The following is a 17,022-nucleotide window of genomic DNA, read 5'->3' as shown; positions in this document are numbered from 1 at the left end:
TGAAGCCATAAACAAGCCTGAATAATAGAAATATTTGTAACAGTCTGGTGAGATGAGGTGAAGTTTTGTCTCAATTAGTAGCATTAAAAGCAGTTGGAGATGTGCAGCTGCTTCCTCCCATGGGGTAGCCAATTTAGAGCTCACAAAGTAAGCTTTTTTTGTTGTTGGGTGTTGCTATCACAAGATAAGAAAAGGATCTCAGCCTTCAAGTACAGAATTATAGCCACTGAGCACATGCCAGATGACAAAATATAATCTTGGTCTTGTCTGCTTCCTTTAAATGAAGCAAGCCTTCTTTTAATGCATTCTAAAGATTTATTTTTTTTAAAGAACAACTATATACTTGTAATGTATTTCTGTGAAATTGAGAGGGGAGTTTCTGAAGAAAGTTCATCTCAAATAATTAAATCTCAGTGTGTAACTCCTTGTCCTTTGTCCATCTAGCTTATTAAGTGTCTGCAGCTTTGCAGTTCTGTATAGCATTGCGTATTTTAAAAGTCAGAAGACTTTGGCTCAGAGGAGAGGAGAGGGTAGCTGCTGTTACATAGAAGTTAGAAACGTTAGACATTGTACTAAGTTTCTTGTGCCTACATTTCTCCACAGGTGTTTGTGTAAGGCTGCTGCTTTGTTACCTTTTTTGATCCCATTCATATTTATGTGTAATTTACCTGCAGTTTGCATCATAAAATTCAGGCTGTAGCTATTATCTCTGTGAGCCAAATGTATCTTTTTTGTAAAACAAAGAGGTGTGCCTGCGTAAACCCAAGGAGATGTGGCTCAGGTGACCTTTTAACTGTCTTCTGCTATCAGTTTTGGCTACAGACAGCGAAAGATGTTTGGTAGTGATAACCTGTATTGGCTGGGGTCAGCTCAAGGACATCCCCTGGTCTGCTGAGCCCTGCTAGGGCCTCAGTCCGTCTTAACCCATCTGGACTTAACCTGCGAGGACACCCTGGCACCCTTGGACGTAAGGCCTGCATTGATCAGACTGCACACCTGTCTGTTTTCCCCACCTGCAATGTTGTTTGACTTGACTTTTAGCACATGCATTGCTTGAAACAGTCGACAGGCAGGTACTTTGTCCAGCCACTGGCTGGGGAAGGTGAAGTGCAACAGGGAGTATTGAGACAGTGGTGAGGCTGGAAAGTGAGATGGGAATGGGGTGTACTTGTTAGAAACAAACACAGGACAGTGGGGAAGGGCTGAGGACACAAGGACACATAGGAACTGAGCAGCTGCTCTTCTTTTGTTCTTGGAAGATGATGTTAGATTTTGATAAAATGATGACAGTATATGTTGGCTATCCCACCTGCCTCATCCTGCAATAAACACTAAGTTCTAATTATTGCTAATAATGGGACTTGCAAAAAAAAGAATATAATGGTAGAAAGGGATAGCTGCCTTCTGGGTAGCTGTGAAAAGTTTCTTATGCATGCATGGCTAACAAGAGTAAAACAAAATGTTGGTGGTGATAGTAAATAAATGAACAAATGAGGTTGGTTATTAAGATAGCTGTGGTCCTTAATAGTTCCAGGCACTGGAACCTGAGTTTCGTATCTTTAACAGGAGCCTGATGAGTCCTGACGTGAAATTTCTCTTTATTACTTCTACTGGAAGTGAAATGTGTTCTTTTCCTTCTCTCCCTTCCTTCTCCTGTCTTTCTCATGGACACACATTTAAAAAATAAAGTATCTTACCACCCTTTGTATCACACTAATACAACACTTAGCTGCCATTTGAATTCCTGCTCGTGGAAAAGGGTAAAAGAACAAGTCTATGATAACTTAGTCTGGTCACCTACCAGTCATACTCGTCTACTCAAGGATATTTTAAAAATCTATACAATTAATGAAGAAATTCTCAATTTGTATTTAAACTATTGCTGATAGGAACATACCTTACAGTGAAAAAGCCAATCAGGAAATGACACCTCTCATGTTGTTTGCATGCATTTATGTAGGAGCTAATGGTCACACTTGGTTGTTCTTTATGTTTAGCATTTAGAAAGAAATGAACCGCTCTTGATATTCCTGAAGTCATTTAGGTTTTCTTTCTTTCGTTTAAAGTTATTACCTAAACTCCCAGTTCAGGAAAGAGTATCTGTTCAAGTAGTCTTTTTATGCATGTCCTTTCTTCCATCTTTTCATGCTTAAGTGCTTTCTTGGACCAACTTATCAGTTACTAGTTCAAAATCAATTTCAGAAGCCAGTATATAAGTGTTGCATAAATCAACTGACTTCTTTGTAATTACTTCAGGTCTGCATGAGTAAAATCAGGAACAGTATTTGCTCTACTGGACTCACTTGTGTATATATTTTTAATGAGCAAAAGCAAAGTAAGCATCCCTTTGGCACGTTTTTGTTTAGAAAGGTGAGTTACCTCACAGAATTACACAAGATTTTAGTTACACAAGAATTTATTGATTTCAAAGTAGCATGTTAACCATGGAGAGTTGGCTGTGTTAGATGGCCACCTCTCTAATTAAATATGGTTCTTTATTCTGTGTGCAAGCTCAGTTATCATAGCGGTGACTTTAGATTTATCTTAATATAATCCTGTTGGGTTTTTGCTGCATTTCATTAGTTCACATTCAGTTCATGAAGAGGCTGAGCTAAGAAAACGAAAGTCTGTGCAAGCAGAATGCCTTAACTGCAACATTAAACCCTCCATGTAAAATATATTCTCAGTGCTGTGGAGAAGGTGTGAACAATTTAAAGCATTTTTCCTTGTGTTACTTCACCTGAACAAACCAGGAAAAGTGAACAACTTCTCAAATTAACTTTTTATCCTAAGCAGGAAAAAAAAAGATGTAAAACTTGACTGTGGAACTGGATTGGAATGTGACATCTAGATTCCTGATATAAAAGTCACTTATTGCCTTCCACTTCTCTTAGGAAAATGGAAGTATCCTACCGACAAGGTACAACCTTTCAAGCTCAGATGCTGTTTCCAATAACACACACATCCTTCTTTGGTTCTTGTGAGATCTGAAAAGTTAGTGAAAAAGGAAAAGATAAAGATGGCAGGTTTTGTATGCATAAGCATGAAGCCATGTACAAGTGTAATAATGACTCTGTGTGTGTGCATGCATGTGTATGTAGTTGATAATGATTATCCCAAAATTGATGGTGATATTTAATCTGTAAGATAAACTGAGCATGGGCACAGTTTGGGTGGAGGGAGAATTAAACAAGTCAACTTGAAGCTCCATGTGTAAGATGAAATGTAAATTTGTTAAAAGAATTTAGGTGATTAGATAACTGAAGTGTGAAGATATAACCCATTAGGGGTGTCATGCCAAATTAGCATTACCAGACTTTTAATGACCTCCCATTTGTATAATCCTTATTTACACTTGCACCTGATGTCTGCAACAGACGAGCCCAGCTGTCGTGTGGTACCACAGAGCCATCGTAAATGCAGTTTGTTGTTAAAGAGAAACGCTGGGCTGAAAAAGAAACTGCACTGTGAAGATAATTTTCATAGGAGCACTCCAGTTCTCTCAGCGCTCTGCACCAATGTTGCTCATTTCTATTGAAGAGCAACTGCCCGTTGTACGGTCAGTATGCTAACTGCTTAAAAATTGAGTCGTTATTTATTATTAAATTAATTATTAATTATTTATTATTAAATTAATTATTATTAAAAGCAAGCTTTGGGGAGAGAAGAAGTATAATTAAAGAATATAAAGCATTATTTCCATGTGAGATTTCCCACATTCCAGCCTTTGTTAGTCAGCTGTCAGGGCTTAAAGCCTGAGGGTAGGTAAGGGCAAGAACGAAATGGTGGCTTATGACATGGTTCTTGTGCCAAAGATAGAATTTGGAGCTGACACCAGGAGAAGAGATTCCTTCCTGCCCTGACGTTGGTGTAGCTGAGCTCTGAACAACAACGGGGAAGCAATCAGGTTTGAGAGAGGTGCTTTTCCAGGTGAAGACAGAACAATTCTCTGATCTAGTCCAAAATACCTCCTCAAGCAACTGCTCTCTTCTGCTGCTGGTGCCTTAGGGAGGGCCACAGAGTCTGGGGATCTGTTCCACTCAGGGAATGTAGGGGCCTTTGTTATCTCTCCTGACACCAGTGATTATATTGCATAGATCTCTGTTTGCTGTAGAGAGAGCTCAGGCACCTATGTCTAATGGTGAAATGTGGGTGTTTGTCTAAAAGCCGAATCCCACTCTGATTAAGTAATATCAAGGTACTAATAGGGTTTCTCGTGACTCGTAATTCTTGCCTGGGTCTCAGTGCAGGCATTCACAAATTTATTTTTGTGATACTGCTTTGAGGCACAGGGAAGTGGTATTGCCATTTTACAAGTGGTGACATGGGGAAGCCATCTGATTTGGGAATATTATCATGGGAGCAGTCAACTGGTTGTCAAGTTTCAACCTTTATTCAGAATTATGTGGGAAAGGACTGTTCAATCAAGAACATAAATTGTTATTTCAAATCTTGTTCATCAGATTATTTCTCTTGTATTTAAGCCTCATACTAAAATGTTTTTAGGTCCCTGATAACCACTTTAGTGGTTCACATTGTGTCTTAAAATCTGTTTGGGCTTTTTTCATATCAAGATCAATGCTGCAGTTCTAAAATCCCAGGGGTTAGTTCTATCCATTTCAGAAATTCTTCTCTGTTCACATCACAGAGTGATGTGCTTTTGTGGGTTAGATGTCCCCAAACTGCCTTTCCTAATCTGATGGTGTCTGGGTCACGTCTTTTCTGTGTGTTAAGTACCTTTTTTTTCTTCTATGAAATGTCATAGCAACATGGGAAAGAAGGCTTGTACCCCAACTTGACAAACTTGACAAGTTGGGTTTGTACCCCAACTTGACAAATATATAAACAAAACTAGACTATTTCCTTAGTAGAGAATTCACCACCTGTTTACAACGAGAGAACTTGGACTATTTCAGACTATTTCAGAAGATATTCTAGCGAAGCTCCCTGAGCATTTTAGAAACATGAATAAACTCACACTTGTAACCAGTCATTGAAGATGTGGGATTTCTACAGCTTTGGCATTTTCTATAACCATTAACAGCCTGTACTGGGAATAACAACAACAAAATATCTGTGTGTGTGTATACATATACACACACACACACACACACACACACACTGTATAGACTAACAGATCACATTTCCACTGTCTGATTTTCCAGTTAGGTATTTCTCTATTCCATGTTTTTTAATGGCATGCATGAAAATCTGGAAATCACAGGGAAAAAGCACAAATTCTATGTGCCTAGTGTTGAGCACATCTCTAATTAGAGCATCTAAACATGTCTGAATACTTAGTGAAAGACTTGTTTTCAGTACTTATTAGTCTTTCAGGAAAATAATTTGTTTAGTTTCCTGTTATTAGGATCGAGTATGGTTCCCTGGTGGTAGGCATATTTGCAAAACTTACTGAAAGTCATTTTGAAATGGCTTTTGAAATGGTTCAGTTTACATCAAGTCTAGGCATCCACAGGAGAGAGCTTGTTTCTCATGGCTAGACTTCAGGATGAGTCAATGCAAGTAAGTGAACACTGATGTGGATTTGGTACGGCAGCTTTTGTTGCCAACAGGTTGCTGTGTTTCATACAAAAAGAAAGGTGAGTTTATTTGGGGAGAGATGTACATCAGAAGAGCAGCTTAGCAAATTGTTTTCATCAGCTACATGAAAAAAAGTGCATCACTGAAACTAACCAAAAGATCGTGTCCTACCTCAGCTGTAATGAAATGTTTTTGATGGCATTAGTATCTGGGAATGAAGTTGCCGAGGTTCTGCTGACTGTTGAATCACTAAGTAGACACACATGTGATGGATAAACAGAAATTAAAAGTTACACTTAAGCTTTTCTTTAAATGAGAAGAAATGAAACGATGGGTTCTGCTTTAAAAGCCTGATGGCTTCTTAGTCTGGTTTGATTTGTCTGTTCTCCATACCTTGGGAGCTTCCTGAGGGAATTCTTCCTACAGGTGAAGAACATGGAGAACAGTTCTGCACAGAGAAGCAGCTCAGTGGGGACCGTGGGGAAGACAAACCAACAGGCTTCAGTGTGTATGGAACACAGTTGTCGGGAACTGAATTTGAAACTTGGAAACATGCTATCACTACTAATGCTTTGTGCTCTTTCCTGTTAGGCTAAACAAGGACTTGTGGGTATTACTTGACTTTTTTATGGGAAAAATTCAAATCAGCTTTTGCAGGAGGAAGGACAAGCAGAATTAGTTACTTTCAGCTTTTGGTAATCTGTGAAATTTGGATCCCCTTTCCCAAATTTTAAAAAAAGCAGTTCACATAAGAGTTGTGTTTCTTTCCCTAGATGGGAGCCTGCTATTTAGAATAAGATTTATATTAATATTGCTAGAAGTGCTTTAATATAAATCAGACAAAGTTGTTACATGATTGAAATAGCATGCATTGTTTTACCACAGATGTGTAGATAACAGATAACAGCACTGGCGTTAGGACCCTGGTCCTGATCTGCTATAATTGAATATGTGACATATAGTCTGAATTTTTCTTAGCATTTACAACATTAGAAGTATTTAATTACAATTTTACTGGTGAGATTACCTCATTATAGTAATATTTTGAATATATCTATATATAGGCAAACACATTCTATATAGCTACATTTAGGACGATAATTGAGTAAAGCTTTTATAATGCAGTATTTGAAATGAAGATAACTGCATATTTATGGAAAAAAACATTCCAATAAAATACTTCTATATCCATGTATTGATTGTAGATGTTTCTTCTGATGCATCCTGATCAGTAGATTCTGCAAGCCCTTCCTCACTTTCAAGCAAGGTCCTTCTATGTAAATAAGTTCCACGGGAAATCTGACAGGACACAGCATATATGGGATGCCTTCTGAAGTTCTTAGAAATTAATGACTGTACAGGATGCTGATAATGCTTCTGAGTTGTTTGTGATATTAGTGTACCTCACAGGAAGTAAGCAATGGCCAGGGATTGCAAAAGGATAAGCAAGAAGTCTGAAAGATCAGGGTGTAAGGAATAGAAAGATTTTAATCTAAATGCTGCTACTTTGGTTTATTCTGATTCTTAACTATGATTTCAAAACATAAAAATTAGGGTTAATTAATGACAATCATCATTATAACAAATTAGCATAATTATAATTTAAAAAATGCTAAACAAATACTTTAAATACTTTACTTAAACACTTTATGTAATGTTAATGAACTTTTGTAGTTAACTAACTTACCTTTTTTCTTTGAATGATTTGAATTTCCAAATTTGAATTTCCGAAGTAGAATTCAAAAAATTTTTGGTAAATGTAAATGATTGTGCATGCATTAAAAGGCAGCTGTGGGCATTTCTTTTGGTTGTTTAAAATCGTAGATTATGAAGTCTTGACAACTTTTTGAAAGCAGTGTAATTTATGTAGAAACAGTAATGTGCAGCTGACCATGCGATAAGTTGCCTTGGGTTGTGTGCACGGCTTCCCTGTGTTGTGAGACTTCTGCTGAAACCACTTCTGGCATTTCAGCATCCTCCCACAGCAGCAGTAGGCAGCAGTTTGATTAGTGGCATTCAAGGGTAAGATAAGAAACTGTATCTGTTACTCAATTTTAAAACTAAGGAGGAAGTTTTCTACCCCAAAAAAATGATAAATGTTGTAACCTGTTTATCCCTGTATGAAGACTTCTTAGAGTTCGCTTATAGCATCTAGAAGTAAGAAATTTCTCATTCTCCCAATTAAAAAAACAACTGAATATTCCTTTAATTTGTAATGGTTTCATAACGATCAGCTATCCGTCAGGGATGACTTATGTAATTCAAAGTTTCATCCCGTATGAGTAGCAGAACCAGAGATAATGCAATCTTCCTACCACCTGATCACCTACGATAATTGTGTTCACACACACAGTTGTGCTTGGCGAGAGATAGCAAAACTGGCCTGAAACACTGAAGCTGTTCAGAAGCTCTGCCCCAGATGTTGCCTTAAATTCTCTGGTCTGTAAGTCCATGTAAAGTAAGCTTTGCAAAGTTCTGCTTACTTAACAGGAAAGCTTATTGTGGCTCCTGAATAAAATACATTCTGATTTTTTCACTGTGAGCACAGTAGAGAGTAAGTGCATAAATATTTTACCTCAACTGCTAGATTTTCTTGACAGTTTTGGAGTTGTCTGTACTAATACAAATCACATACATTCAGCTTGACTAAGATTCAACGAATGGGAAGCAGAAATTACTGTATTTTTAAGGAAAGTTGAAGTCAGTAGTACTTGTTTATATTCTATCTCCATTTTTTCAATTAAACTTAAGTGAATCTGAAGTAGCTAGATTTCGTCTAAATCCACACAGCTGAGGAAACCTGTGCTCGCTCTTTCTCTGAATTTTCACTGAGGGGCTTTTATCTCCCCCTAATCCCACCGTTTCTGTCAGGACATAATCTCTTTCTCAAATTTACATTTTAATTACAAGGCCAGCTGAACTAGCTAAAATCAATAATGTCAGCATTCAGCAGCCTAACTTCAGCTGAAACCCCAGCCTCTCTCTTTCCTTCTATTGATTTGTCTTGTGAACACGGTCTACTTTATTGCTTCAGGCAAATAGGTGCCATTTGGTCAATTTAAACAAAAAAGGGGATTTGAACATTTTTATGATTCTTTCTAACAGCTGCTATTGGAACAATTTGAACCTAGGTACTGTACTTGCATTAAAGAAAATACACAGAGCAGCAGAAATCTTAAGAGGAATTCTACTTTGAAAACTACACTTAATCCCACCTGTGTCTTCAAAACAAAACCCACCCTGACATTGGATACCATTCAGATACCGGTGTCTGCACGGTGACTCTTTATCTGGTTAGCAAGAACTAATTTTATAAACAGAGACTTAAAAAAAACCACACACACAGTAGAGGTGATGTAGCAAGGTATTTACTTTTAGCCATTTTTCTGTTAATGGTTTGAAATAAGAAATCAATGCAAAAAATAGTTTTTCTTGTAACTCTTAAGAATTCCTGTATTGATCTTCTGAATGTGATTTTATCTATCTAAATGTCACATTGTCCATTTATCTCGTTTCTGTGTGTTGCTGAGTGCTTGTCTCTGCTGTGCTCCTCCTCTCTCCCCCCAAACAAAATCAGTGTAGTGTACGAGCAATCATGCTTTCCGTAAGCATCGTAGAAAATTTTTTGAATAAAACGAGGATTTTCTGAGAACTTTTGACGCATATGCACATATTCTCTCTGAAGGAGCAATACAGGTGTGGTGAGAGATGCATACCTGTTTTTTTCTTTTTGATTTAAAGGCAATTTGCAAAAGGTACACACGCAAGTGCTCTCAAAACATTTGCTTTGAACAGCTCTTTTCAGAAAGGTATTCTTGTCCTTAAAGAAAAAGATGAACAAAAAGAACATTTAAATGCTAAATGTTTAATATGCAAATACAGTCTAAGCATTACAGGTACTGTCCGTCACATTTTTCTCAGCTAACCTTGTTGATGCCAAAGGCTCTGTTTGCTTGTAACTGTTTCTAACATAAAAGAAAGTTTGCTCATCTAAATCCTGGTGCTTTAAGAGTTTATAACAAAATATTTCAGGGTAATTCTGTTTCGCTTTGATACAAAGCACCTTAGAAGGGCTTCTTCCCTTTCTAGGCAATGAAGCTGAGGTGTAGTCCTGTCCTTCCTGCTTACCAGATAGATAAATTCAGAATTATTCCCTTCAGTGAAATATTAACTACTGTTAAAAACACTTTTGTGGAGGCACATTATACCTCTTGAATGGCAAGTCCACAGCTGAATAAATGACATGAGATCATTTCTTTTGCTGTTTATCCTAGATATTCCTCTGCTTAGTTCCATCCTGTTATGCTTAATTATAATTTCTGTTATTACTGGTCCTTCTGCTAATTTTGAGACTGTTTTCTAATGTATCGGTTACTCTTATAAATGATTCTTTTAAAAAAACAACAATGTTCTTTAAAGCCTTATTGACTTTAGGAATCAAAGTTAGACAACAAGGTGAATGTGACATGTTCTCACTTTCATTAGAGAAGATGATGTGGGTATGGCTAAGTAAGAGATTCTCCGTGAGTGCTTATTGACTGCTGATGGCTAGTGCTCTTTTATCCTCTTCTGAGTCCTGCTTGCTTCTTTCTCTTGTGAAAGGAAAGGTAAGCCGTCTGCCACAGTTGCTGTTACTGACCTCTGCCCTGCATCACCTGTTCTTAAAACATTTTCCTTTGCTGTGACTAGCATAAACCATACTAGAGAGAGACGTTTGTTCTCCAGTGATCTTAGAAGAGTCCTCAGCCTTGAGAGTGTTCTGTGTCTGTCTTCTTTGTGGGATCAGTTGTATTCAGAAGATCTGGGAATGACTGAAGTGACTGTATATAGCAAAATTGAAAGGCCACACATACACACAAGCCAGATCCAGTTGGATGTCTTCTTCTCTTTACCCTCTCTTTATTAGGGGCTTCAGCTTTGTGGAGTTTGGATTGGAATTGTAGTCCCTTCAGAGAGAGGATGTGCAAGAGCTGGGTTAATCAGGGAGCTGACAAGGCTTCCTCCTTTGCCCTGAGCTTGGAGCCTTGGGAGCGGAGGAGATGTCATTCCCTGCACAAGGACTCGCCTCCTGATTTAGGTGCTTGGAAAGTGTAGGCCCATATGTACCTAGGGGGCAGATCTATAAGGTCACCAGCTCACCAGTGTAACCTGTAGCCAGAGTCAGGCAATGCCTTCTGCCTGGTTGCACCCCATAGGTTACAGGGAACGTGTGGTGCAGATGAATCCAGGTCAGGATGGTGCACGTGAATCAGGATTGGAAGACCTTGTAAGGTGGAAAGAGGGGGGTCAGGGCTGGCAAGGTAGATGTCCTGTGTGGGGGTAGTGTGGATGCACTGCTTGCATTGTAAGAGCTCCCAGTGTGGGTGCAGACGGTGTGTGTCAGCCTGGGAGGCTTGCCCAGGACATAAAGGACAATTTGACCCTGTGCTCTGTTGTCACACTTGAGGCTCATTGAAGACTTTTGTCTCGTGGTTTCCACTTGCAGAACAGAATTTGCCGCAGGTGCCTGCGTTATGCAGATGTTCAAATTTCTACTTGTCCTCAAAAGCTTTCTATGTTTTAAATGTATATGATTTAGTCTTTAATTATGAAATGCTTAGTTACTGACTATTACATAAGGTACGGAGTACACTCAATGGGAACTTTGTTATTGTAGATAACAAAGAAGGGAAAGACAGCATGCAATAGACCTTAGATATCTTCTCTGACAAATTTTGATGTAAGCCTATATGGTCTCTATAAAATCATGTTGATCTAATTTTATCTTTGCAAATATTTTTGCACCAAAGCTGCCTGCCACTGCTGGTCCTGCGGTTTGTCACTTAGTGGTCAGGTCACAGATACCACATCAACTTTTCTAGTTGATAGCTTGTGATATAATTAATGATTAAAAAAAAAAAACAAATGTTTGTCACTTAGTGGTCAGGTCACAGATACCACATCAACTTTTCTAGTTGATAGCTTGTGATATAATTAATGATTAAAAAAAAACCAAAAAACTATCCAAGCAAGAATACTTCAGGATACGGCTTCAGGGTTGGGGGACTCACTTGCTTCAGGATTGTCTAGAATTGGGCAAGAGATGGAAGGAAAATCCCAATTTAATAACAGCTAAAACATGTCGGGTAAATGCAGGTTGCTTTTTGTAAGAAAGCTGAGAATGTTTGCTGAAAATTTTAGTCATGTGAAATTGTGACTTTTTTTTGTTGATATTTTTTGGGTGGGTGGCGTTTCAACCAATTCTTTCTTTTCAAATCTTTCTGAAGGATAAAATGCTATTATGTTAGCGTGAGGGATCACGTCTCTCCCGTTTTAGCTGTCGTTGGCTGAAAAGTTCTTGTAACTACTGCCAGCTAATGGAGTTGCTTCTCTAGCTCAGCCAGTAGAGGCATGTGCTGTCTGACTGCTTGGTCTATCTAATTGCATCACTACAGTCCATGCTGATGGTCTAATCGAGCTGTATAAATTAATTAAGTTGCCCCCCCACTGAGCTGCTGCTGCTGAACTTCTGTGCCTGGTACTGCCTTGCAGTGTGGGCTTGTTCCTCAGGTGTCATTCATGCATTTATTTTCTCTTCAGAGCACCCTGTGGCTATACCATTGTGCTGCTCCGATATTTTATCTTGGCAAATTGTATCTTTTACTATCTGTGAAAGAAGAACATTCCCTAGATAATTCTGTTTGAGGTTGTATTTAAGAATTGAAACTGAACTATTGTCAATGGTGCCTCTTAACAATAAGAAAAAAGAAATATTTGCTTTTATAGTCTCAGCTGTAAAGGCTGAGTATGGTAGCAGAGAATCTCCAAAGCATCATCACAGTTTAGGCAAACGTGTATTGTTAAAACAATTCTTCCCAAGATGAAGCAATATCACTCCTTGTTGTCACACCATGTCATAACAATTTACAAGTTGATTTGCTGCAGTTAGTTACTCAGTATGTTTCTGTTCCAAAATAAGAAAAATTTCAGAGATAGAAGTACCACTCTGTCTGTGAGTGGGATTGATGTCTAATGCAAATTGAAAAGACAGCTTTCTACATGTAGTCGGCATTCTGAGCTGCTTTGGCCCCGCTGTGAAGCGTTGAGGGCAGGGGAAGCAAACCTCAAGCAAAACTCAACATCGAGCTCTTTTTCAGGGCTGGAGCCTCAGTCACCCCCAAAAGTACCAGTGAGGAAGACTGGACCAGCAGGACCAGCTCCAGCGAGCTCCCGAGCCCAGCTGAAAGGGAATGAAGATGAACTTGACCCAACTTGTGCAGCTGCAACACTGAAACTCATCAGAGACAAACTGCCAAAGTTAACACCTCCAGATGCCAGGTTATTTTCATTTTAATTCTTATGATTTGTAGAAACCTCTTGCTCTTGTGTTTATTAGTCACACAAAAGTACTCCTGAACTGGGCAAGCTAAGGTTTAGGCTGTCTCGTTTACATCTTAAAATTACATTTATTTTCCTCAGATATACATTCACTGCCTAAAATGTAGGGGTTTGTTAGTGATTGCAGTAGGCCCTTAAGGACTCTTTTACTAATCACTTGATTTAGGTTTGATTTGTGTAAGTGGCCTCTATGAAAAGATAAAACATTATCCCATCTCCTAACCAACAAAGCCAGCCCCATTTATTGGGGGGATTTTTTGGTTTGTGGCTAAACAGAACGTATCCTGTGTTAAGTTAGAAAGTAGTTTCAGCAGTCTCTTGTTCCTAGTGACTTATGCTATCGATGCTGTTCGGAGGCATGTTGTGCTGATTCCAAAGAAGTATTTGTTGTCAATCCTATTCAAAGCTTGGTGAAATTCTAATCTGGTTTAACATTTATCTGTGAGTCTCTGGGGGATAAGTCTGGAGTAATCTACTTAGTGGTGTGTTCCTAAAAAGACACTGCTGTGTTGTCCGAAAGAAGACACTTTGGGAAAGCCCTCAAAACCTAGCAAACCGGAATGTGATCTCAGAAAGAGAAAGGGGTTTACTTCATTAGGACTCCAGAGTTTGGAATAACCAGGTATACATTTTGAGTTTTAATTTTTAAAAAGTTAATGTTTCAGTAAGGTGACTAAGACCATTCGAAGCTGTATTAGCGAATATCCAAATTCTCTGTAAGTAGTACTGTTTCTTGAGAATTAATGAATTCTGCAGTGTTGTTGCACAATGAGTATTACAGGTCTGCAAGAGGGCATTTTGTCAACAAAAACAGACTTTGTAATCTGTGCATCTGCCATGCAAACATGGGCATGAGTTTTACAGAAGCAAGATCATTCTGAAAATGGTTTGCAATACCAGATCTGTAGCTCTTGTTACAGTACAGCATGTATGACCTGTGTACAGCACTTTTGCCCTCATTAGATCTGCAGTCTTCTACATTCATGGTATAGTATGTTTTAGCTTGCTTTATCTGAATATGCACTTAAGCTTCGTGATGCACTGTGGTATACTTACAGTGTGTGGTTTTACAGTCTGTGTCCTTTGGGGTGGGGGGAAAAAAAAAGACAACCCTGGAAAGGTAGTTGTAGACCTAGATCTAAGCTAATATTAATGTTGGTATGAAAAACTAATGTAAACAGAGAAAAAGTTGTGATTGTGGTTGTTCTCTATTGTTCATCATTTTTCTCCAGCGAGTCTGCATCTACTGAGCCAGCAGCTTCGGAAGAGCCTGACAGTAAGAGAAGAAAACTAGAAGAGGAAAGAGCTAAAGCTCCCCTCATGCCTTTTGGGTTAGATCTTCACTACTGGGGACAGGATCAGCCAAGCGCTGGGAAGATTCTCAAGTAAATGCTCTTTTTCTTTTAAGACAAATTAAACAAATACATAGATTTACTTTTACTCAGAGGTCATGCAGTGGGGTGACTGCTATTTCTTTTGATAATTACTTTTTCTCTTTTCTTTGTGTTGTAGGACCCATAAACAAAGTCAGAAATTCTACCTTAAAATGGTATTTGTTTTGAGAAGATGTGGTACTAATTAAATATCCTTTGATGCTTCAAAGCACATTTTTTCTGCTCTTTTCATGTTTGTGTATTACTTGCAGTATGGCAGCACTCACTCCAATTTAAGTCGGTACCTGATTATGTAAAGTACTGTGCAAGTCCATGATAGACAGTCCCTCTGCTGGAGGCTTCACAGTCTAAATAAATAACAGACAAGGCAGGAGAAAGACCAGGGAGGTGTCAGGGGGTATTTTTCCTGACTTTACAGAGTGGTAACTGAGGAAATTGATATGCTTGTTTAGTCACACAAGAGGAGGTGGCAGTTACAGGATTTGCATTTCAATCTCTTAACTTTCCATCCTTGTCTGGGAAGTTTCTGTGTTTCTTGGAGATGAAGTGTTGCTGGTTTGGGGAAAGCTCCAGCAATGCTGGGGAGAATAGATTAGGAGGTATACATCACAACATGTTTCTGGCAGTTTGTCTTTAAAGCTTGTTTTTAGTACTAGCATTTTTATATGAAAGTTGGGTTGCAACGTCTTTCCTATGTGTATAGATTCCATACAAGTCCACCAGAATCTTAGTACCATACTTGGCTTGAATAAAGCAAAAATCACTGGCTGGCTGAATTGCAAATCAAACTGGTATATTCTCAGCAGTATTACTTTAACTTAGTTTGTTCTCTTACTAAAACAAATCAAATAAAAACCCCATAAGCATTATATGGGCTGGAGTAATAATGCTATGCAAAACAAACAAACAAAAAAACCCACAGAAATGGTGCTTGAGTGTAAACCCAAGGGGTTCACTTCATCATCGTCTCCACATTTGGACACAGCGGAACTTATGTTACATGATATAAGGCAGGGCAGAAGACCTTGTCATGAAAACTTTTTTATTCCTCACTTCACTTCTTCACAATAGCTAGGTATATTTCCACGCTTTGGAAATGAGCCTAATTTTCTGATTTCCAGTGCATTTTTAAGATAATACCCCCTCAATTCCATCAGTTAGATTGGTTTGGGTACATTTCACTCCAACTTGATTTAGCTATAAAGAGACAGTGTTTGCAGAAAGGATCAAGGGGAAAACTTTTTACCAGTACTCACTTGTATAAACTGCTGAGTATGTTTTGAATTATTGAAAACAAGTGAAATTTGATACATAATAGTGCTTTAACACAAATACTCCAAGCTTTGGGTTCTGTCTGGTGAGGTGTAAGCTCTTCAAAGACTGGTTATGATTTTCAGCGAGGCTTTAAGAAGCATTTGTCTGTGCTAATGCCAAAAAGGTAGTAAGGCTTTATTTTACATTGCAGATGAGTTATTCAAGCCATAAGTAAAATCAGAAGCATATTTCACTGCCTGTCTGCCTTGTGTTGTACTGTTTTATTTTTATGCTTCTCATTAAAATAGAGGGCACACTTCTGAACCTTATGGTCTATAACTGCAGATATGCCAATCTAACCAAAGATAATTTAAGTAACTGTACACACACAATAGCATTGACCCCTGGATGTAAAATCTATTTATTGAAAAATTAAGATAGTCATTGACCAACTCTTTTAACTTTTCTATATGCACACACACTATCTCACAGAGATGCCTAGAAAAAAAAAAGAAACCACCAACAATAGACAACAATGGAGTGTCTATGGAATTCGAATTTTTAAAATCTGAAATGGAAAAGTCTTTCCCCTTCACCTATTTAACACTATGCTTCCCAACAGCATGTATGAGAAAGATTTTAAAATGTTGATAGTGAGACCAGCTATTGGGAAGATTGTTTTTCAAAGATTTTTTCTTTAGCTGGTAGATTACGTGAGTAGGAGTGAGGTGTTGGGCTTCTGGCTGCTCATCTGTTCCCCTACTCATGCCTCTTATGAAAAGATTTTACTTGTCACATACATCTTTTTTTCAAACAAAAATCTGCCTTTTTAAAGCATTGCTTAAATTGCACCATGAAATCCTTTCTTCCCTTCTCTGCCATTCCCTACATCTATTGACATGATACTAATCTGTACAGTAAATAACGAAGAGTTTATTTGCCTATGTATGTCTGTAAACGTAGGTAAGATTCTCTACTTTTAAAATAGATTTTCAATGGATTAGCTTAATTTCCTGGAGGAACACCTCATAAGTTTCTCAGAGTTATTAACACCATACAGAAGAACAGCCCACAGAACTTGGAAGAAAAAAAATCTGTAAGACTCAGCGGAGGGTTTGCTCTTTTTCTGGGTATCAAAATATTGCCATATGCCCTGATTTCAGCTTCTGTTTCTCTGCTGCTACGGGAGTACAGCTGCCAGGAATAAGATCAGGCAAGTTAAGATCAAGCCATTTCCTCCCTGATCTATCTTCTCTGATTCACTGTAAAAGTATTTTGTTATGAAGAATATTAATACAGAATTACAAAATTATTCACTGAAACGGGATATTGAATAACTGACTCTCAATGCCAAGTCACCAGCTAGAGCTAAGACTGGTAGAAGGTGAGCAGATTAAACAAGAAATTGACACTAGACAGGCTTTGGTAATATTTTTTAAATTGCCTTCACAATAAG

At 38.2% G+C, this 17,022-nt stretch overlaps 1 protein-coding gene across 2 annotated transcripts in view; it reads left to right on the top strand.

Annotated features, from left to right (window-relative positions):
- Positions 1–17,022, top strand: part of UVSSA (UV stimulated scaffold protein A) — a 53,973-nt gene that overhangs the window by 24,428 nt on the left and 12,523 nt on the right. For both annotated transcript variants that reach the window (XM_035547411.2, XM_035547412.2), the window contains 2 exons: positions 12,678–12,858; positions 14,151–14,303. In XM_035547411.2, coding sequence (XP_035403304.1) covers positions 12,678–12,858; positions 14,151–14,303 — 334 coding nt within the window. The remainder of the gene's footprint in view (positions 1–12,677; positions 12,859–14,150; positions 14,304–17,022) is intronic.

The sequence above is a fragment of the Cygnus atratus genome, chromosome 4 (assembly GCF_013377495.2).
Source record: "Cygnus atratus isolate AKBS03 ecotype Queensland, Australia chromosome 4, CAtr_DNAZoo_HiC_assembly, whole genome shotgun sequence".
Classification (NCBI taxonomy): Eukaryota; Metazoa; Chordata; class Aves; order Anseriformes; family Anatidae; genus Cygnus; species Cygnus atratus.
The sequence above is the reverse complement of the archived record's forward strand: the minus strand, read 5'-3'. Positions and strand labels throughout refer to the sequence as shown.